Below are 23,785 nucleotides of genomic sequence, written 5' to 3'. Positions count from 1 at the left end.
GAGCGCCCTGTCCACGATACCAGCTGCCACCACTCCTTCCGGAACTGTGCTCCCTCCAGCCTGGCCACCGGGTGGGCCTTCCGAAACTTGGTCCACTGAAATCGAGAAAGTGTCAGCAGCAATATTTACAACGCCCGGCACATACCGAGCCCTAAATTCAATATTACTGTAAAGGCAAATCTCCACCAATTTCCAGAGCAGGCACAGTATCGCCGGGCAAGAAGCTGGCTGTAAATTAATTGCCTAGACAACGGCCTTGTTGTCGGATCAAAAGTGCACTCTTTTGTTGGCTAACGCTTTAGGCCACAACAACAGTGCAACCACAATGGGAAACATTTCCAAGACCATGATGTTTTTTGTCCTGCCTTTTTTGTGGCCATCGCTGGACGCACCAATCTGGTCCTAAAATCACACAAAAACCCTCGCTACCTGCTGCATCGGAATACAACTGTAGTTCCACACTAGTCTCCCAGGGTGTCCGCCACATCTTCAGCCCATTGAAACTTCCCATAAATTTGAGCCACATCCTTAAATCTGCCTTTAAGGCCGCACTTAATCTGATATGATGTTGCTTTTGTACTACACCTGCAGTTGCCCTGGCAGGCCTGCGCGCAAAGACCCTGCCTGCTAGGATTACTTTGGCTGCTCAATTAAGTTTCCCAAGGAGTTGTTGCATTTTTCCAAGGTAGTTCAGTTTTATGCCAGATCCTCCATCTCTGCCACCAACCCTTTGACTTTATCCTCTGGCAACCTGCAAGTCCCTTCCGCAGTATCAATCTCAATGCCTAGGAAAGTCAGGACCCTACAGGGCCCCTCTGTCTTCTCTGGAGCCAAAGGAACCCCCATCTCTTTCATTAAGAACTATAGCACGCGCGCAGTCACTGGACCCATCCCTGCCTGAAAACAGAAAGTCATCTAAATAATCTACAATGGCGCCTCGTTGCTCTAAACTGCGCGCTGCCCACGCCAAAAAAGGGCTGAATGTCTCAAAAAGGGAACACGACACTGAGCAACCCATTGACTCTTCATGGTGGCACCCATGGCTCGAAGCTGCTGCTACCAGGATGTGTGTGACTTTGCCAATAGCCAGGTTGGAGATATTTTTGGGTAATAGGGCGTAATCTCGCATGCGCTCACAGTAAACTGGTTAAATCCATGCGTCACGTGTGATCTCACCACTATGTTGTTTGTGGTCCCATGCCCTCCCGTTCGTGGATTTACTTGACCACACAGGGCTCAGGGCAGTGGCGCCCAGCACAAGCTCCATGCCTCTCTTCTCCCTCCCGCACTGCTGTGCGAGTGAGAGCGCTTTGCATCCGCCAGTGTCCCGCCCCTGCTCCTCTCTCCGTCCAGCGCCCCCACCCCTCCCGCTCTGCGAGTAGTCGTCACCCTGCTGTTCGAGTGATCCCACAGGTGCCCTGTGCGTCTGGGCTGTACTGAAAAGGCTAAGCCGTCCTCCCACGAGTATCCGGAAAGCTCTCCGAGCCGGGCTCTGCCCTCTCTGCACCTCCAACATGTAAATTGAGGGATACGGAATATGAAGCGAGTGCTGTTTAATTCCTGGAAGCAGAGGCTGCGAACCAGAGGGACCAAAGAATCAACATACCCTGGCAGAAAACACTTCGATAGGAACCATATGTCTGGAAAATAGGAAGAGGTAGGAGTGGAAAAAGTGTGGAGTGGAAAGCGGGCAGAGGGGACGATGGGGTGGAAACTTGGCGACGGACCGCCACGGAGGAGTCGGGAGGCACGGGTGAGCGGACAGAGTGGCAGAGAGACGATAAGAAAGAAGGGGCGAGAGCGGCGGAGAAGCAAGGCGAACACTTGTTTACTTCAGCACGCGCGCCTGAAACCAGTGACCCAGAGCGTTGTGTTTAGGGGTACACACACTCTTATAGCAGCTGCAGGGTGGGAGAGCATTCCAAACAGCGGAGGGCAGAGAAGGTAAAGAGGAGCCACGGGCGCGTCCCTCTACTGTACACTGCATAGTGACGGGACGGGTGCCGGGGTTCACATTCGTGTACATTGACGGTGGAATGTGGGTTGCGCACACATTCACGTATTGCTGCACTGTTTTTGGGGATGGGGAGTGCACGTAGAAGTATTCCTGCACGGTATTGATGGGAAAGGTAGACCACCTTGTTTGATAGATTAATATGGATTAACCATATTGGTTGATGGAGCACGCACTGTGTTTCGGAGGTTTTTTTTAGTATGCATAGCGGAATGGGGTGTGTGAGAGTACAGCGTGGACACCTGCAAGTATCACTGCACAATGAGTAAGGAGTGGCTGAGCACACACGTAATGTTGTGCAGTGATCGCGGGGTACACATTCGGAGAATGTTAACTACTAACTTTGGAGAAAGTACTTGAATACCTTTTCCTTTACAATCAATCAGGCAGCTACACAGAGAAATATTCACGTGCAGACTGCATAGCCGGGAGAGGAAGGATACACAGCGAGGTGTTGCTGCGCGGCCATGTCGTGGGGAGATGCTTTTCTGCATGAATAAAGGCGAACGAGGCTCACACCTAAAGTTCATGCATAGTGACGGTGGACACTTTAATTGGGCTAACTTGCACGCGTATTTCCTAACAATGTAAGTGCATACAAGAGGTAAACGGCAGCACAGTGACGGGCGTCGGAGTGCCCGATGAGTTTGGGAGCTGAACGCAGCAGGCTCACTCCACCACAGGGGACATGGGACAGGGGAGGATGAAGGGCTACACGGATGTATTCCAGCAAGGCAGGTTGAAGGGCGGACACATGCACAACATGCCATTACACAGAGGCCGTGTGGGGAGGGAGGGAGTGGGAGGGAGGGAGGGCAGTGGCGCAACACCACTGAGCAGACCGGGCCTCAACCACCTTGGTCCCCAGACATTTTATATTGGCTCGGCTACAGAGCCGCGGCGGACAGAACAGGGCACAGACATTAAACGGCGCCTGGGCTTCACTGTTAACAAAGGCCCGGCAATTAGTAACAAAGCATTTCACGGTTAGTACCTGCATTCATAGGCATACATGTTTAGGCAACTGACATCATGATGAGAGGTAAGTACTTGCACGCCAGAGGAGGGATTGGAAGGGTAGAGAGGGCACAGGAGACCACTTATTCTCACAGAAGTCCTTAAGTGGACGTTTTCAGACTTAAAGGAGAGTTAACTGCTTGTAACATTACACTAGAATAGTCTCATTAGGATGCACAAAGAAGTCAGCTGCCCCCACACAAATAAATGTGCCCCTCCCCCACAGTCTCTAAAGTTAGCACCTCTCCCAACATTTGTAAGGTTAGCACCTCTCCCAACCCGCCCGCCCCCCCCCCCCCGTAAATGTAGGTTTTGTTGCACCCTTGAGTGAGGGTTTCTGCGTGCAGATGTGTCGGCATTGGGAAGAGGGAATATTCCTGGAAACAATCCTCCTTCACGGGACTGCATGCTAATCCTGCAGAGTAATGGTTAAATGGGAACATACAGAATGATTCTTCCACCAGGGCCGTGAGTTGATATTTTTTTTTATTAGTGCTTTGGTTTACATTTAAACCTTTTCACTATAGTAAAAACTAAAACAGAAACATAGTTATCAATAGCATATAAAAACAAGGAAAAGAAGACTTTTTGGGTAATATCCTTACAACACAAAACAAAAAGAAATTAAAACATATCTAATCATAGTGGGATAATTAGGCATTTTAAAATCTAAAACCATCCAGTTTAGATGGATCAATGGGGCTACACTATTACACCTCATTAGATCTCCTCAGAGGATATACATCCAAGGAGGTAAAGTCCCCGAGAAAAGGAACATGGTGGTACTTTATATAAATCGTTGCTTCGCAAAACAGTAATACATATCTAACGGTGGTTTTATGATTAAAGCTTTTGCACACATTACACCTTCTATTCTATTCGTGTATTGATTACCTCAGCCCAATAATTTCCAAAGTTGGAAAAAGGTTCAATTTTAATGTTATGTATATGTTTTGTCTTTTAAAGCAGGGAAACCGAGTTACATATTTCAAAAGAGAACTCCCCCTTGTCAGAAAGCTGCCATACGCCCTAAACCGGAAATAGGTCCCCAACCGTCAACAGTGAAGCACCAATCTAATTTAAAGAGTTTTCTCTTGACTAGCTCTGGATATTCCTTTAGCTTTATTTCTTTCAGAGTGGAGTTTCTAAAAATAGATTGCATGCCCATCGTGAAACAGTCTAATGACGGAATACGCTTTTTGTTCAAGGAGGCTTGTAAATAATCAAAATGAGAATTGGAAGGCATAACCAACACCTTATAATAGAGACGTAGTTTAGACCAGGCAACTCTGGTGGCAAGAGAAACCAGCCCAAACTCATGACAGATCACGCAATTTGGAGAAAAAAAAAAGAGGAAGACCACCTAACCCGAACTTCCAAATAGTGCCCTCGAGAAAGTTCAAAAAGGGGCTGCAGTCATAAAGAAAGCATTCTAGGCCATATATGAAACGTGGCACCATGTTAGCCAAATTATATTCCCGAAATGGAGTGTTAGGGAGAATTCTCATAAATGGCTAATTTCCCTTACCTAATGAGTCCCTCAGCAGCTTTGCTAGATTTCTAGGATTTATTTTCTTCACCTGGTAAGAGTGAGCCTTTTTCCCACTCTTGCATGTGTTTTGCTGTGTGTGTTTTTACCATGTGTGATCTTGGGCTCTGGAGCCTCACCTACTCTATGAGCATCATTTTTGTGTGCGTTACACAGCACCTTCAGTGCAGTGACACAGGGATGTCTTTTAGACTTCCCACTGACTCAATTTTTCTGGGACCGACTACTCTCTCCCAGAAACATGTAAAGTTGCCATTAACTTTATGTAGTCTCTTTAAACTACAGATCCAGTGCACCCCATTTTACATGGAGTATTGGAAAGGGTTAATTCCTATCCCTTTTTGTCTGTCTCTCTTGGAGCACTGTTTTGCTCCCTTTACATCAAGACTTGGCTGGTGGCAGTGGTAACTACCCTAACTTTTCTACCGCGGTAACCAGGATATTGTTTTAGGCTATCATATTAGCCTCAAACATAAACCTGCTTGACCAAACATTTTATTTTGGCTCCGGCTGGGTTTATTCGCCATTTCTTTTTTGTTAGTCTTTCTCGTGTTCTTCTCTGCGCACCAAACTGGGGTTGATTCCTTTGTTCGCTGTCTTTTCATGGGCTTCTGCACAGAAGCCCTCCTTAAGGTGCCTGAAAGTCTGGGCAGGCAGGATGTGAGGGAGGGGTCTTAGGACCCCTGCCATGGGTTCCCTTGGTAACCCAAGTCACACTCCTGTTTGATTGGGTGGGTGACTGTCCTTGCCAGGACAGCCACCCTCCTGTGTGATTGACAGCCAGGCTGAATGAATGGGGGAAAACTGCATAAAAAGCAGGTCTCTGGGACTGGAAAGGCAGAGTCGCCACTGGAACGGAAGAACCAATGAAGAGCTGATGGAAGACGACCCCTTCAACGACTGAACTGCCCGGTGAAGCCCTGCTGCAGGTCCGAATCTTCAGAATCCGCCGACAGAAGATCCTCCAGGAAACTTCTTCTCTGAGCTGGTGGGACATACCAGTTCGGCCAAACTACAAGCCAGGACCCCTCCTCTGGTCGAATTTGATGTACAGAGCTACAGTGGGCCGGACAGCCAGGAAGGTCAGACCCTGCTTGGGTTTTAAGGTGGGCACCTTTTATTTGTTGCTTTGCTCTGCTGCTGGTTTCTTCCATGGGTAGTGCAGGACCCTCCAGTCTTCCTACTTCGTGTCAGTCCGACAGTCGCTTCAGGAACCGCGAGCCTGCAGGAACTACCAGGAACGTCCGCCTCAGCTACAGCTTCCTCTCCGTTTTAAAAAGTACTGTGCAAACCCGGTTGCTCGTTTCGTTCGGTGGTGGGGAAAGTGTGTGAAATCTTTCTCCAATCCGAGGGCTTGTCCTTCTCTTCTCCTAACTTTTCTACCAACCAACCACATCTGAAATCCGTGGTACGAACTTTACCGCGAACCACCCTGAACCGTGTGATCTTGAGCAAAATACTTTTGTCCTATTGACTTTGGCCCTAAACCTTTTCTACCTGATTCTATCACTGTAGTTCCTTGTGCTCTATTGCCCTGAGTACTTACCTGTTGGTGTGGTTCAATTTCTATTAACTTTGTCTTTCCCCCCCTTTTAAATTGCTGGAGTGCCATTTTGCTCCCACTTTATTTTGTGAGCTTAACTTGTCTGGGAATTAAGGGAAGTGGTGTGGTGTATTAAGAGTGTGCTTTTTAAACTGCTTATAATAGTGTCATGTTATACAACTGAAGAGTGAAATAAATGTATATTCTTTTACTTGAAAACCTTGAGTCAGTGTTTGCCTGAATCATAGTAATTGCTGTCCTTTGTGTAACTATTTGATACTGCTCACTTACTCTTGAGATAAGTCTGGCTGCTCAGCCATTGCTACCACTTTACTGTGTAGTACAGGCGTGTACCAAAGGTGAATGTGTACTGTCACTTATAGTCTTAATTGTGTGTAGTGTTCCCAAAGGGTACTGCATATAATTCTGCCCAACATAGAGGCAGAGAAAAACTGCACATTGACAAACGTAATCTCGAACTGTGCAATAAAGGATGATGGCGTACGGTCGGGAGTACTACTAACCAGACAGTGAAGTACACCCAGTAGCACAGTTTGCGTTGCTAATATTTAGCTGGAAAATTAGTCAACAACCCTGAGGAACTTATTGTGGATTTTGTTTCTTCTTTTTAGTACGTGAAAATGAACCATGTAACAAGTTAAATAACACACAATACTTATTTAGTTGGACAAAAATTATCAGTCAAAAAGTTATTTTCCTCCAACAATAAGGGGGCAGAGGTTAGACACAAGAGTGGGCAATGACATGTCATAGAAAATGCACAACACTTGACATTTTGCTAGTGGCATAGACTGAACCCTAACTGGTGTCCCCTAACAATTCAAGCGGATGCTGACCCGTATGTGTGGGTGGGCATGCGTATATATACTATATATTGAGAGAAACACTCCTATGATCATTTAGTGAGAGCAATTCAAGAAAAACCTCACTGGTCGTTTCACAACCCCAGTTATCTACCCATTTCCATTATAAACGTGTATTTGTCTAGATAGGGTGACCAGAGAATAAAAAGCCGGGACAGGGCATCGACATAAAAGCAGAACTTCAATTTGAAAGGGACTGCCCTGAATATCCATCAGTAATGGGATACTTAGAGAGGGATGGGGAGATAGGGGTCTGGGTCCATCACTCCTCTGGAAATAAACTTCAAAGATTTGTTTGGGACTGTAAGCATGCTGAAAACAAATCAATTTTTGCTCCGATTACTATTTTCATTTTGCCAATGAAGCCCTTACTTACACAATCACTCTCTGTAGCACGATAACACGATGCATGTTGCTGCTAAACAAAAGGTTATGAGTTCGATACTATCTCAGGACAGGTTAATATAAAATAGCTGAACTATACTTACATAATTTTATAGCATATGCAGCCACAATGGAGTAGAGCCTTGAATTTCGCATAGTAAGACTGGACTCCAGTACAGGATACTGTAATGCGCTTACAGTGCAGGATATTGTAAGGACAGCGGGCAGTCCGTCCGATTTCTTCCCGTGGCTTGGACTAGTCATTCCTGACCACGGCTTAATTTGCCATCTACACTATTGTGGTCATGCCTCTTTTTGGCTCCCCCTACATTTGGGATCGTGCACACACCGAGGCAAGTACCGACAAGTACCGCTTTGCCGCTACTGACTCTGCTGGAGAATTGCCAGTGGTCTCAGAATCATTACATTACAGAGGTGATAATACTGAAGGACTCTTTCATAAGTATACACTGTTTGCACTGTCATTATAATATACTTGTATCCATTTTAGAATACTTATATTGGTTTGTTTGTAGTCTTAATTTGCCATCTACACTATTGTGGCCACGCCCCTTTTTGGCTCCCCCTACATATTGAGAATGTGCGTGGACCAGCGCGCGCGCACCCTGAGACAAGTACTGCTTTGCCGCGACGACGTGCTCAGCGGGGCCCGCGGTGCTTGTCGAGTACCCGAGTGTCACGGTGCAAGCACCTTCAAACAAACATAAAATTGTATTTGTATGTTGACACAACTGTATTCTTTAAAATCAAGCATGATGGTCCATCTGCACCTACCGCAGAACGTGACTCCAGCGGATTGTAACCACCCTAGACAGTACAACACAGAAGGTAATTGTACTAACGCCTGTCACGCTCAACAGATATCAATCTACACATTCAGCTATTCGAGACTTCGGTTCACCACGTCCTGACTGTCAAATTGTTACACCATTGAATATTCTGAAAATGAGAAAGGCAGCGAGTGATAGTGCACACAATAGTAATTCTGCAGTCATGCCGACCAGACGAACATCACCAACGTCGTCAGCACCTGTTAATTAACCAGTACAAGTGGTGTCTGATCAAACAATCCTTAGAACGACACAAGCACCCCCTGACCTGACCTTACCTGTGGGGTAGGCTGCCCTAAGGGCTTGCCCGTCTGCATGTTGCAGTCCCTGGACCACCATGTGAGGTCCGGGTGAAGAGAAGAAGGAACGTTGATCATCTCCACCTGAGAGCCCCGCTCCTGGTTCCATGATGTCGCGAAGTGCAGCTGTATCCTCCTCATCCTGAGTCTTGTGTGAGGGACGGCCAATAGGACCGCTGCCATGAGCCCCAGTAGGTGTTGGTACCACTAGGCCGATGTCACTTCTCTGTTGAGGAAGTGCACAGTGGCCCTCTTGATGGCCGTGATCTTGTCTTCCGAAGGGAAAACTCTCTCGGAGTCTGTGTCCCAGATGAGCACCAAGTAGGTCAGAGTCTGCATAGGATGCAGCTGCGACTTCTTGAGATTGAGCGAGAAGCCCAGGTCATGAAGTGTGTTCATGAGGGCGTGAGAGGTGCGGTGCACTGATTCCGGAGATGAAGCCCTGACGAGCCAGTCGTCGAGGTACGGATAGATGTGGTGGCACTGAGGAGGGCCGCCACTGTATTCATCAGCCTGGTAAAGTCCCTGGGGGCCGAGTTGAGGCCAAAGGGAAGTACCTTGTATTGGAAATGGTAGCCCATGATCCTGAATCGTAGAAAAGAACGATGAGGCTGCCAAATCAGGACATGTAAGCACAGCCAGTCTCCCTTGCACAATGTCTCTGCTATTAAAGATGGCATAACCATCTTGAAATTTTGTAGAGGTAGGAAGAGGTTGAGGGTGGAAAGGTCCAGCACAACTCTCAGCCCCACCTGGTTCTTTTCTGATTGCGAAGAAAATCCTGGAGTATAAGCCCAAGCCTCGCTGGGAGGCTAGGACTTCCTCCACTGCCTGGCTCTCGAAGTGCGACAGGATCTCCGCCAAAAGTGTTGCTGTCCCAACCTGTGGGAGTGGAGGGGAAGAGGGAGGAGAGGCTGGGATGGGTAGGTGGTACCCCGTGGATACTACAGAGAGGATCCAGGGGTCCGCTAAATTATGGCACCAGAACTGTGCATTGAGAGCAAGCCTGCCCCCCACTGGATACATGTGGACTAGGAGGGGCGTGTCATGCTTTCTCTATGGGGCAGTTGCGGAGGAGGGGGACTGACAAAATCCCTTACTCCCCCCACCCCCTTTTCGTTGCGTGCTGATGTTGGGTCGGTGAACGGTCAGGCTGCCTGGATCTCCACTCTTAGAAGCCGCGGAACCCTCCATATGTACGCCCTTTGTCCGAGCACTGCTGTGTGACTGGGTGTATGTTTTGGGCACAATGGATAAAGACTTGACCGTTTCTGAGCTGTTTTTCTTTTTGGCCAGCTCCTCGTCCGTGGTGGAGTGGAAGGGGTCACCCCCTTCGAAAGGAAGGTCTAAGATATGTTCCTGGGCTTCCTGGTTGAATTTAGTAGCACGGAGCCAGGCTGTTCGTCTCATGTCCATGGCAATGCAGATGGCCCGGCAAAAACAAAGGGGTGATGGCTGGAAGGTTTAGAATGAATCTTAACCACTGGCAATGCTCTGGGCAACCCTCCAGACCACCATTCTTAGCCTGCCAAGCCATTACAGAAGGGGAAAGACCATATGCAAATCAGGCTTGGCCCCACCCCAAAAGGGGCAGTCCAGCCCGAACTGCTAGGCCACATCCCTTCTGCACGAGACCACATGCATCCCCAAACATGTTTCGCCCTTGTTGGGGCTTCTCAGTGAGGAGTAGCTTGGGTCTCTAGGCCGATGGCCCGGCCAGAGGTGTCAAATGTGGGCCACGGTGGACTCCATGATGTATTGTGCCACCATATTGGCCTCTGCCAGTCCCGCGTTGAATCGTGATTGGCTCTGCACCAGAAGCCGTGGGAGGAAATCAGCAATTTCCCACCAAAGCCTCTGGTTAACGGCTGCAGGCATGGCATCCGCGTTGTCTTGACGAAGATGCAGAGACGCGTTGGAATACAGCTTCTTCCCGTACGCCTCCAAGATCTTCTCCTCCTTCTCTAGCAGCGCTGCGGAGGAAGAGGCAGAGGACGACAGAGGCTTGGAGTATAGTGATGCCGTAGCGATCACCGAAGAGTGCGGCTGAGGGTGGGCTGATAGCAAGAGTGTATCCCCCTCCATCTGCCTGTACTTGGAGGCCAGGCGGCAATTGACTGGCTGGACCGAGTGGGGCTTGAGCCAGCCCTTTTTGGCCAAGGCAACTACGTCCTTCTGCATCGGGATCCCCGTTCTCGCTGCAGGACATAGCGTGAGGACTTCGGCGAGGACCCCCTCTGATGGTTGCTCGACCTCGGGTTGAGGAAGGCTTAAGTACTGTGCAAGCCCCACAAGACGTTCATGGAAGGCTTTGCTGATGACGGTGTGTCAGGGTTCTCCCTCCTCATCGGTGTCCACCTGAGGGTCCGGTTGGTCCGGCACCGATGGAGGGCTGCTGGGGTCCAAAGGCTGGGGTGTGGAGACCGGAGTCAGAGCAGGCAGCGGAGGCTGAACAGGGGCCAGGGGCACCTGTACTGGGGCCTGCAGCACCCAAACCATTGGCAGGAGCACATCCCTGATGGCGGCCATGAGGATGACCCCCATCCGAGGAGATTTCATGAGCCTGAGGAACTTTTGGAAAACCTGTCCTCACAGGCCGCAGGGGTGGTAGGCGATATTGACGATATTGACGATATAGCGGTTGGCTGCTGGAGCCATTGGATGCCCTGCCCATACGGACACAGCGGGAACCTGCCCTGCGCAAATGAATGGTAGGCTGTAGGCCACATACCTGGTTGACACCAGTCCCACCTTGACGCACGTTCCGCCACCTGCTCCCTGCCTTGGAGCAGTATCGGGCAGATGTCAGAAATGTCTGGCAAAGAGGCCATTTTGTAGAGCTGCCTTCCACGTGCCTGCGTCGTGTTTCTCGGCTCACTGGGCCCCGCCCCATCCAGGACTCTTGAGTGTTGATCATGGGGCCTACCCTGTTCCTCAGGCCAAAACCTGGTAGGCATTTCGGCCTTGGTGGATCTGCCGTTAGAACTATGCAGAGGCGCCCCCCTCAGACATGTCAGTACTAGGGCATGGCCCCTCGAGTGAAGACCCAGTAAAAGAACCTTCCGGTCCCTCAACAATGTCACTGTGAGGATCCACTGACCCCTGAGCCTGTCGGCCCGTAGCTGATTTAGCCTCGGTACTCGTGCTGGTATGAGGACCTGAGCGGTCCCTCCCACCCGTGTGAGTCCTTGGGAAGAAGTCTCCCTTATGGGGTGCACTGGAAAATAGTGGCCCTACCTTGGGCTTGGATCGATGATAGACTAAGTCCTTTAGGTCCTCTGGAGGCGATCTCTGGAAGAACTCCCTCAACCTGGCTAGTCTGTTCTTCAGAGACATCGAGGAGAGCGCGTCACACGTGGTACAAGCTTGCGAACCATGCTCTGGGCCAAGGCAACGTAGGCAGAGGGCGTGGGGGTCTTTAGTTGGAAAGAGCCCATCGCAGGATGGACACCTGCTGAACCCTGTAGAAGTCGACATGCGCCGGGGAGGAGCATGACGCCTGAGGATAGAGTACCTGAATGATAAAAAGACAAAAGACAGAAGAGAAGTATCTGTGCTGGGAATTATATGGCCAACGCCAAACCCAGGAGCACTGGTGAATCTGGCCTGGTCCAGTCGACGCAGAAAAGGAGACTGAGGTGTGGCACCAGAGGGCAGAGTCAGGGCAGTGCATGCTCCCAGGGTTGCACCCTTGGCGCCTCTAAATTTAAAGGGGAAGAAGGTTTTTTCTGGTGAAAGTTTCTGTCTCCCGTCCCTTGGAAGGAACGCCCATGCAGTATGGAGGAAAGGGGACGGAACGCAAGAGTATTAATGTTGACCTGAATGGCATTGTCTTGGCCCAAGGCCCTCAAACCAACTTTCTACTCTTTGATAGACGCTTCCCGTGGCTCATCAGTTTCCTTTCTTCTCCTGCTTTCCGCTCTCTCCCCTCCACGGCTTCCTTGCCTCCCCCTGCTGTCGCCTCCTTGCCCTCTCCTCCTTCCTCTTCTGCCCCTCCTCCGGCTGCCTCTACAACTCTGCAGGGCGTACCTCTGATTTGTACCCCTACCCTGAAGTCTTTCAAGGACAGCAACCTTCTCCATATTGCCACTCTAAACTCTCGCTCAGCTGTCAAACACTCCTCTGACATCCGACGCCTCCTAGAGCAACTTGAACTCAATGTCCTCAGTCTCACCGAGCCGCTTGAAGCCCAAAGCCAAGTGCAACTCTTGGTACGACTCAGACCTCGTCACCGTGGCTGAGAGGAAATGGCATGCTTCTGGTACATCCTCTGACAAACTGGCCTGCCGCCTGCTGCAACAGCAATCCGGCTCTCTGTCCGCACCAAGAAGAGAACATACATCCATGCCGGCGTCTCTGCGGCATCGAACAGCTCGGCCGAATTCTTTAAAATCTGCAAGGAGCTAGCCAATCCTGCTGCAGTCTCTACCTCTCTTGGCCCCTCCAAGGCCCTCTGCACAGCCCTGGCTTCTCATTTCATTTCTAAAACTCAGGACATCCTGCCCCCTCCCTCTTCCTCTTCCTCTCCCCCCACTCCCTGCTCTTCCTCTGGCCCTTCTTCGGCCACCTCTACTCCCTCCTTCTCTGCCTTTCCCTGTTCTCCTCAGACAAGGTTTCTAGACAAGTCCGATCAATGAAAGTCTCATCCTAACAGATTCACTCCTGCTCCTCCAAAACCATCAAGGACCACATTGACACCCTGGCTCCTGTTCTGGCTGATTTCTGCAATGAATCCTTTCACACTGGTGTCTTCCCCTCCCCCGTGAAAAATTCCCTTGCGCACCCTCTTCTTAAGAAACCCTCTGTCGACCCTTCCTGCCCAGCTTACTATCGTCCAATCTCCATCACTCCTTTCCTAGGCAACTCCTGGAAAAGCTGGCCATCTCCCAGCTTAATCTCCACTCTGAATCAGTTGGTTGTCTCCATGACCATCATTCGGGCTTCAGAGCTGCCAGAGCATGGAAACTCCTCTCCTGAACATCCGTGAAAACCTGGTCTACAACCTCAATTCCAACACCCCCTGTGACCTCATCTTACTTGATCTCTCTTCTGCCTTTGACACAGTCAACCATGCCATCCTGCTCAACCGTCTCCGTCATAACCTGGGTATCACCGATCAGGCCCTGGCTTGGCTGAACTTCTTCTCCGATTGACCCTCCCAGGTCACACTTGGGTCCTTCCTCTCCTCTATCTCTACCTGTGTTGTTCCCCAGGGGTCTAACCTCTCTCCCTGGCTGTTCAACCAATACCTGGCACTTCTTAACCACTGTATTGCTGCTCTCTGCCCCAACTTTCAGTGCTATGCGGATGATACCCGACTCATTTTCAGGCTCCCTTCTGCCACCTCTTCTCCTTCTCTCATCTCTGACTCTCTGCCTGTCTGTCCACCATCCAGGAGTGGTGTGGTGCCAATGATCTCTGCCTTAATGCCAGTAAGACCGAGATTGTCCTTATCGGCACACCTGCTCCCTCCTTTCCGGTCACACTCTGGCCGGCCTCTCTTGGCCCTCTTCCTGCTCCCACCTGTGAGGCTAAAAACCTGGGGGTCATCTCCTTCCTGCCTCTACTTCCGCCCTCTGCACCTCATCCAAACCATGACTGCGAGACTTGTCCTTGGCCTCAAGCCCAGGGATATAATCTCTCCAGGCCCGCAATCTCTGAACTGACTCCTAGTGGCTGTGAGGATTAATTTCAAAACCCTCTGCATTGTCCACGAGGCCTTCTGGGACCTGGGAGCTCAACACCTTCAACTCGCTCTTCCTAAATATCTTCCTTCTCTAGCTCTTCGCTCATCCGCCTCCAACTCCCTCAGGGTTAGTCGCTTCTCGAAGCAGCAAGTTGGTGCTAGATCTCTTTCCTCTGCTGGGGCCTCCCTCTGGAACAGCCTCCCTGCCTCTCTGAAACTTGAGGGGAACCATCTCTGTTTCCAGAAACTCCTCAAGACCGTCCTCTTTGCTTCTGCTTTATTTCCTGCTGATCTTCTGGCTGAATCTGTAAGTGCACTGGTTATCTGGCTACCCTCTGATCTCGGGCCCAGGTCCCATCCCCACCAGTTGCACACCTGTACCGCCCCCTGGCAACCCTTGCACTCGGGGACTGTTTCTGTATCCCTACAGCCCCTACTAGCACTTGACACCTGATGTCTGCACTTACCCTTGCACTTGCCACCAGTTGGCCGCACTTTTATTTATTATTTGTATTTATTTATTTCACTGTTATCATATGTGCTGCACCTCCCCTTTCCCCCGCACTTTCCCCTCCTCCCCTGCGCGATCGCAATGTCACCTGGCCAAGTAGGATCGCTGTCTGTCTTCCCTCTGTTTCCCCTCCCTTGCCTCGTCGCGCCTTGAAACAATTGTGTTTAGGCACGTTATAAATGCCATGCCATATCATATAATTGATGTGGAGATCCCTCTCCTTCAGTGGCCACAGGCCTCTGGCGTGGAGACGTCCAGTGTGGGCTCCACAGCCCTCCAGGTAAGCATCCGTGGTGACTGTCTCGTGGTATGGGGGACTCTGGAAATCCGTTCCCCCGGCAATGTTGGAGTGCATGCCCCACCACCTTATAGCTCGACATAACTTCTCGTCAAGCAAAATCCTGTCTGCGAAGCTTCCGGACACCTGGACCCACCGAGCGTCCAGGAATTCCTGAAGGGGCTGCTTCCGCAACCTGCAGAGCTGATCAGGTAAATACACAACATCATGCAGAGCAGCGACTTGATGGTCAGTACCGTGGCGATCTTCAGTGCCAACAGCTGTTGCACTTTGCCCAAAATGGCCACTATTATTCTCTCTTCTGAGGGGGCTGCCAGGCAGGAGACCCTGTTGAGGCTGGACGCCAGGAACAGCGCGTTCTGCGATGGGATCAAGCAGGACTTTGGATAGTTAACTGCGAACCACAGATCAGTCATCAGCCGGACAGTCCTATCCGAGTGTTCGACAGCGATTGCCCTTGACTTGGCCCAGATGAGCCAGTCGTCGAGGTATGGGTACACAAGTATCCATTGCAGACGTAGATTGACCGGCACTGGTGCCAGGCACTTCGTAAACACCCTCAACGCCGACTACAGTCCGAAGGGGAGGGCTTTGAATTTGTAGTGCTTTCCCTGTATGATGAAGCGCAGGACCGTCCGATACGTCTTGTGAATGGGAACGTGGAAGTAAGTGTCCTCTAGGTCCAGCAAAGTCAGGAAGTCCACTTCCTCCAGTTGGCCGAGCACATGTTGCAACGTGACCATTCTGAATTTTTGGGACTTGAGGAACTTGCTTATACGCTGAAGGTCGAGAATGGGCCTCCAGCCCCCAGTGGTCGTCTTTACCAAGAATTATCTGGAATAGACTCCGGAGCCCCGGAGTCGTTTTGGAACCAGCTCTATCAACCGTTTTCTTAGCATGGCCTGTACTTCCTGCACGAGCTGAGGGATGTGCTGCTCCTGCGGGGCCACCGGTGGTATCCGCGGACACCTCTGCTGGAACTCTAGAGTGTGTCCGTGGGCGAGAGTGTCCAGCACCCATCGGTCGGTGGAGATCTTTTCCCACCCCCTCACGATGCCCTCCAGCCGGCATCCCACCGGGGTGCATGGGAGGGGGCACGACGTCATGGCCGGTTCAATTCTGCTTCGGGGCCTACTTGCCGCATTGGAACAGACGATGGCAGTTACCTCTGAAAGCCTTGGAACGACCCCTGCAGGCCCCCTGGGTCGTGGAACGGGAGGGCTGGCGGTACGAGGGTGATCCCCCACCGAAACTCTTCGATGATCTTCCTTTGCCTCCTGAGGCACGTAAGGAAGGACGATGTTGCTGAAGCGTGTCCCAGGCACGGGCCATCACTGTGTTGGTCTTGATGGCTTGCAATGATTCGTCAAAGGCCTTCCCAAAGAGATTGTCCCAGTCGAACGGCATGTCCAGGACCCTCATCTGAACTTCCTGCCGAAATTTGGTGGCTTTCAATTAGGCACGATGAGGGAAGCATACACTGTTCCCCATCTGTCAGAACCCTGTGTCCGCGATGTCCAGGTCCAATGCCACCTTACCTTCCTGGAGTACCTCCAGCGCCTCGACCCACTTGTCGTATGGGAGCAATTCCAGCAGCAGGGCCATCTTATACTACAGCTCCCTGTTGTATCTGGCCAGGATCGCAAGAGCATTCAACACCTTGACCGTCATTGCCGCTGAGTATATCACTTTCCGACCCATGGCTTCCAACTTCTTCCCCTCACTGTCCGGATGAACTGAGCTTGAAGGCGATGGATTTGAGGACTTCTTCCTTGCAGCCGCCGAGATCACAGAGTCCGGGGAGGGCTGCGACCGCAGACTCCGGCACCTAGTATTTCTTTTCCAGCCTGTCTCTTTTCGCCAGGGCTGAGGCAGGATTCCTCATCAGCGCCAGGCCCTCATCCCAAACGTCGTACAAGAGAGGCACTGCCAGAATGGTCTTTTTCACTTTTCCGTGTTGGTAAAGGAAACATTCCTTCTTGGTCTCTCTTGGCGTCAGCTGGAAGAGCTCATATGCGTGGGTGACCATGGAACGATCCCACTTCATCCGGATCACAAGACCTTGGCGGTGGCGAAACACCGCCGTAGTCGTCTTTGTCCACCTTGCTGTGTCCATCCCAATTTCCCATGTGAGGCAGTTGATGAGGCAGTGTGGGATGCCGTTTCCTCTTCTTGCCGGCAGGGGGCCCACCACTGGGGCCGGCACGGGGGTGCAGTCGGCATCCTCCCCGGGATCTGAAACACCAGCGTGTGGAGAGTTGACAGGATGTCCAGCAATGGGAGGTGGCGGGTAGGCTTGCTGGGCCCAGCGCCCACGTTGTCGTCGGCCCAGCAGTTGGCCCCCTCAACGATTCCACCTTCGTCGTCCTCTGTGTTTCCGCTGTCATCGTAGTTCCCCATGTCCTCCGGGAGCATGTGAACATACACCATGTCCTCTTGGTCCAAAGAAGAAATATCCATGCCCTAGAGCATGGCAGAGGCCTCCACTGACCCCCCTTTTTTGCGTCCTGAGGGGTCGGAGCCGGACTCAGGGCTGCCATCCTTTTCTCCTTTGTTTTCTCCACTGGCTTGACCGAAGCCTCCTGCCTAGGAGGAAGGGCCACTCTGGGCACCGCAGGGGTTCCCTGGAATGAGTCGGCACCTTTCGCCTTCGAGAGGGCGGCGCCACAAGCTTGATCGTCAAGGATGACTTCTCCTGGACTACCTGGGCCTTCAGGGGTAGGTCGGACACCTTACCCTGCGCCTTGGTCTCCCCCGGCTTCTCCCGCAGTTTTCACGGGGTTAGCCGATTTCCTATTCGGGGAGGAGCTAGAGCGATGGCTTGAGATGAGAGGCAGACGGCGAAGATGAGCGGGCCTGCTCGTCGCAGGACCCGCTTACGAGGCAACACTGACGGAAAAGTACTCCCGCCGCTTGGCCTGGTATTGGGCCCTCAAGGATGAAGCACCCTCAAAGAACTTAAGAGGCCCACTCCTCAGACCAGCCGGTCCTGGGTGAGGCATACCCCTGCTTGCCACACAGGGTACAGGCCTTGGCGTTGAACCACGCCGCCAATCTACTGTGCCGATCCTTGACTGTACGTTTGGTGAAAGCCAAGAACATTTCACATACCGCTTCCTTGTGGTCCAGATGGAGACAGTAGAGGCACTAGGAGTGTTTGTCCTCCACAAACACATTCCTTAATCAGCAGCTGGAGCAGAGCTTGAAGAGAGAACCTCCATCGTCGTCCTCCTCCGACAGGGTCTACCGTGCGGTGTAGGCCCGATGGCCTTCTGGAATCTTCGATGAAACCCTTACAATTCTTGCCCTTGAGGGGCAATGAATGACGCCGACAAACGGATCCCCGCTTGCCGGTCAAAGGAACGAAAGAGCACACAGGCTCTAGTTGACAAAATCAGGAACATTATAACGAATAAGCACGAAAACATAGAAAGCTCTCTGAGCAAAAACAAGGACTCCCATCGCTTGAACGTGCGGTAAAAATCTGAAGATGGCTGCCAGAGAATGGGCTTAGGGAGAGGGCAGTCACTGGCTGCGGGAAGTATGACCCAGAGCTTAGTGCTTGGTTAATATGAGAAAGACAGTTTGTAAGTGAAAGTGAAACAGTTTTTTCTTTTATCGTGGATTTCCAGCCTGACGACCGGGAATATTCATGAGCATGTGAATCCATGCCAGACCCCATGCTGCAGAGGTACGACACCATCAGGGTGGTGGTAGACTATTTTTCGAAACAGGCACCCTTCGTACAATGCAGTGGAGTACCTACCACTGGACAATTGGCTTTGTTCTTGCAACATGTTGTGAGACTACATGAGTTACCCAAATCAATTGTATCAGATCAGGCTCCCAGTTCACTTCTAGGTTTTGGAGTGCATTCTACGATATGCTGGGAATTAACTGTGCATGGAGCAGTTTCTTTGATGCATAATAGCAGACAGCGTTGACTCCTGGGTTGAGACCCTTTGGTTAGCAGAGTTCACTTACAACAATACAGAGCATGCTTCTTTAGGAATGTCTCAAAGCATGTGCCTGTATGGTCAGGAGCAACACATGCTTCCTGAAGTGTTGCCAACATCAATTTCTCTGCCTGCAATTGCAGAACACCAACAGATGCTTCTCGAAGTCAAACAGAGCACGACAACACCTAGAGAAAGCAAAGGTATCATACAAGAGATAGGCCGACAAGAAAAGGCGTCCGGCTCCCAACTATGTAGTGGGAGACAAGGTGTGGTTGTCAACACATTATATACACGGTTGATGGGAGCACAAACGTTTTTTCCTCGGTTCCTTGGACCGTACGAGGTTGAGACATGGATTTCAGGAACCGCAATGAGGTTACGTCTTCCATCTACAATGAAGATTTGTCCAGTATTCTATGCATCTCTCCTTAGACCCAAAGACGCCAAGGCAAGGACACAGCAACCCCAAATCATTGAAAAAGACGGTCAGGAGGAGTATGAAGTGCGCCACATTCTGGATTCCAGGAGGAGACAGCGAAGAAGTATTTGGTGACTTGTGCGGGGTATTGACCTAAAGACCGGTCTTGGGAACCAGAAGAAGCGGTGCATGCACCAAGACTGGTAAGACAATTCCATTGTTGTAATCTGGTTAAGCCTGTCCCTGGAAGCCCCTTTGGAAGGGGGGGTACTGCCAGGAATGTGGGGGCTGTTTGGGGCCTCTGTGGCCGCAGTTGTCAGGTGTGGGCAAACAAGCCCTGGGTACTACAAGTCCCAGCAGCACGTCGCCTGCGTGGCACGCTCATAGGCGGCACGGACCACACCATTAAAGACTCCGCCCTCGTCCGTGCCGATGATTAATGGCAGTTGCACGACCCAGTTTGAGAGCGGAGCACGCCGAGAGCATTAGCCCTCGGTGACTGGCTAACCATAATGCAAGCGGGTGGGCTGGCAGAATGGTGTCCGAAGAAGACAAGACATGAAAAACTACACACGGGTATCAAAGTGCTCCGAGAGACCTCATGAGGCTCTCAGAGTCTAAGATAAGTACTGTGGAAAGGGTTACAGCGTGAAGTATCGTATCTGTTTTCTTGTATTAGTGAGGACCATGTGAAGTAACAGGGTTCAGCATGACTACGGACTCTGTGGCGTTCCACAGGCAACCTTAAGCTCCGAAGGCAGAAGTGTCCATGCATGTCATGTTTGAGTTCTAGTAGTGATGACAATTACATGTGCTTATATTGTGGTGTATTACAAATCATGTAAAGTGTATGGTGTGCTTCGCATGCCGCTCATTTGTCTTTCATATCATGTCAAGCAATTCGTGAGTGTATGAGACTAATGGCACCAGTAGTACAGAGTATGTTTTGTGTGAGGTTCCCAGATCAAGTAGGAGTTGCCAAGGTAGCATTTCATGATGCAAACAAGTAAGGGCTGTGCACTTCCAGGCATATGTTAGTAGTACAGAGTTTGGGAAGCGTGTTATCAGGAACAAGGGGCATCTTTGTAAGGTGTCAGTTTGAACATTTCTCTGTTCTTCCCCCTCCCCATCCACAACCTCTCCCTAACCCTCTTTCCCCAATGGCTGCCGCGTGGTGACCAGTTACTCATAATCAGAAACTTGCGCCAACTAAGGTGGGAGGGGTTGTATTTCACTTGGCTTTCATGGTTACACCCTCCCAGTCTTGGCATTAGTACATACGTTGCATGTGCAACTTGGGTTTTCATGTCAGCATGCAGGACCAAGCTGCTTCACATGAATACACAATGCAGAACCTGGGCATCATAAAATAATTGTATTGCTTTTTGAAGTAAATGAAGTAGCCTTGGTTTTGACGAGATATGGTCTTATTAATTTAATCTTGAATATTTGCATTAGCCCATTTCAAAGGGTCCCAATTTTGATAGATAGGGGGACTCAAGTCGAGGGGTTACAGAGTTTTGTACAGAGGCAGAAAGTGTGGTCACGTGAGAAGCCAGAATTAGAACCAAATTCACTTGAAACAACATTCACCAATTAGGCCACACTAGGACATATCCTTTCTTTTTCCAACCAGACAAACAGGGATGCCCAACATGGTGGTACCGCTGAAAGACCAGCAGAGTTGTGTGTCAGCCATGTACTTGTCGCCCTTCAGTGGGAAGGGAAGAGGAGTGTAGTGTCTCATTTATTCCTCCTCTGATATGCCAGCCCCAGCAGTTAGTTGCCTTGGTATGTTAGCCGGGCAGGGCAACAGGAGGGCAGGGGATGGTGCAACCCTCTTCACTGCAGACTGGAACACAGCATCATGTATCTTTACCAAGTCGCACAGATTCCACTCCTGACAAATGATAAAAAATACTTGAGCACCCGATAGTAATACCTGGCAAATGGTTTACTTGAGCACAAAACAGCAGTAGCTGGAACATGGTAGGAGTACATGGGCATTTGATGCAAATGCCTTGAAATGTATGGCAGCAACTGGGCATATAATGTTAATAGCAGATAAATGGCTTCAGTACCCAAGAATATGAAGCCAACTTTACATCTTGCAAATTATACTAATACCTGGCAAACCTTGGGAGTAGCTGGGCGTCTGATGGTAAAAATTTGCAATCGGTAGGAGTGACTAGCTCAATGTGACCACATTACCGTGCAATGGTCCAAGGACGCTGCTTCCAGATACCAAGATCTGAGGTGATGATTACTTGCCAAATTATGGAAATACCGGAAATATGATGGTAGTACATGTGCATATGCTAAGAATACCTTGCAAAACAGAAAACATTGTTACTATACAGAAGTCAAAAAGACTGACTTTGTCAGGGCTTGTGGCTCCTGCAAACTGATACAAACCAAGTTAGGCATGGTGGTTGTACAATGCAGCAAGGAACTAGAGAGGACCAAGGAAGAACACTGTATGAACAGGGTAACACAAACCGTGTGAAGAACTTTCTCATTTCAAATATGGCTTTCTTACCCAGAAGTGATGTAGAACACAGTTAAGGTTCCCATGTTAACTCATTTTTGGAAGAACCCTAAGAATCTCTTAATTCACAGACCGTTTTGGGAAATAGGCATTTATCAACTTTCAACTGAAAAAACAGGTAAAAAACACAAGACTGCAAGGTCAAGGGCATTAGTAGTGAAGGCTGTAGGCCTTGCCTCTGTGTTTTGCATGCATAGACTAAAGCTCCCATCCTTGACCGGACCTTGTAAGGCATTTAAGAAGCTAAGTAGTAGGAAGTATGTGGTTGGCAATACCGAGTGACGTGCAGATGATCAGACACACCAGACAGTTGTAATGAAATCCTACTTCAGCTGGGATCTTCAGGCACTGGTTGCCTGTTGTGCTGCAAAAATAAGTGTGGACTGAAGAGATGTACCATATCCAATCTGTTACAGCAGATGGGAAAAGGAGTACAACCAAAGATGTTAAGGCTTTCTGCATTTCGACACCACGGTGACAGCAGCTGGTCTTTGAAGGGGCTTTAAAAGTAGGGTATAGCTGAAGTGTATGGCCACAGGACGAGAAAAAAAAAGAAAGCTTAGTTGACCCGACCAAGCAGACATAGAAAGTTAAATTCCAGCACTACAAAGCAGAGTGCTTCTCAGCTGTGCTGGAGGACAACAGAATAGTGAGTTCCCAGAAGGTGCCTTAGGGCTAGGAAACCAGTAAGGAGAGCATCTTACAATGGAATGTTATCTGGCAGGGCATAATGTCATGGTTTCCCTGTATGAATAGACTCAAGTTCATGGCATGAGTAGAGTGATAATGTAAGATTGATTGCTGTATTCTGTGTTTTTACAATTACAGCATTACATCATACTATCCGATGGTATGGGATGTCCGTAGCTTGTGTCTCTTCAACTGCACCTAATTAGTCCTCCTATATTCTATACTGTATACAAAAAACACCCATCTGTAATCTTAAGCCAACCGCAATAACTGAGGTCCAGATTTTATAGCACAGGACTAAATAAAAATGACAGCCACGGCCAAATCAACGAAGCATTAGAGAAGAGAGCAAATGGATTGGCCACACTAATACAAATCAAGACGTCAGGCCAAATCAGAGATGTGGGACAATGTATTACTGTTTCCAGATAAGCAGAGAAACTACTCTGAAAACAACATCAATAGAGAATGAGAACCTACTTTGCGAGAAGGAGCCAAGTAGTGACTGTGGTAAAATATCCATGGAAAAGAACGAGGGGCCTGGGCACCTCTGAAAGACCCAGAACACATCTTGGATGCCTGGTGAGTAACAACCCCATCCTCAATAGTTTCCAGCAGAGGCATGTAAATGAAGACTTAAGAAAGGGAAAAGGACTGTTCAAGAAATGAAACAGGATGGTTTAACACAGCCTCTTCACCAATACAAAAGACCTGAAGAATACCTAGTAATTATTTCCGGGCCCACTGCCACCACCTCTTTTCCTCATCTCTCTTTCCCAAAGCTATGGGGGCTAGGAAGGAAAATAATGACCAGCTAATTTCCCCAGCTCCCCTCCCTCCAGTCTTCATCAGTGAATTAAAATCCTCACAGAGAATGGGGAGAACGTATGCATGCACAAGCATAAAAACAGACTTCCAAACAGCCAAAGACAAGATTTAGAGAATCTAAATCGTTTTCTGTTTGGGGACTGAATAATGAATTCCCCCTACAGACAGATGCAACGGAAGAGAAGGACCAGATAGCCCAAGGAGTATAGAGAAGGGAGATTAGGCAAAAGTAATTCTCAGACTACATTTAGAGAACCTTTGAAAAGAAGAGAAAGAATGGGGAAAACAAGCAAGTAGTTATGAAGC

At 49.8% G+C, this 23,785-nt stretch overlaps 2 protein-coding genes across 4 annotated transcripts in view; one reads left to right on the top strand and one right to left on the bottom strand.

The window, feature by feature from the left end:
- The window catches only part of RECQL5 (RecQ like helicase 5), a 1,190,108-nt gene that overhangs the window by 424,358 nt on the left and 741,965 nt on the right, over positions 1-23,785 (bottom strand). The gene's annotated exons all lie outside the window — the stretch shown is intronic.
- SMIM5 (small integral membrane protein 5) overlaps positions 1,669-23,785 on the top strand; it is a 71,651-nt gene continuing 49,534 nt past the window's right edge. The window contains exon 1 of the mRNA XM_069654763.1: positions 1,669-1,753. Coding sequence (XP_069510864.1) covers positions 1,703-1,753 — 51 coding nt within the window. The 5' untranslated portion in view covers positions 1,669-1,702. The remainder of the gene's footprint in view (positions 1,754-23,785) is intronic.

Source organism: Ambystoma mexicanum, chromosome 3q, assembly GCF_040938575.1.
Source record: "Ambystoma mexicanum isolate Mex_15411 chromosome 3q, UKY_AmexF1_1, whole genome shotgun sequence".
Taxonomy (NCBI): domain Eukaryota; kingdom Metazoa; phylum Chordata; class Amphibia; order Caudata; family Ambystomatidae; genus Ambystoma; species Ambystoma mexicanum.
This window is presented reverse-complemented; position numbering and strand designations above follow the sequence as displayed.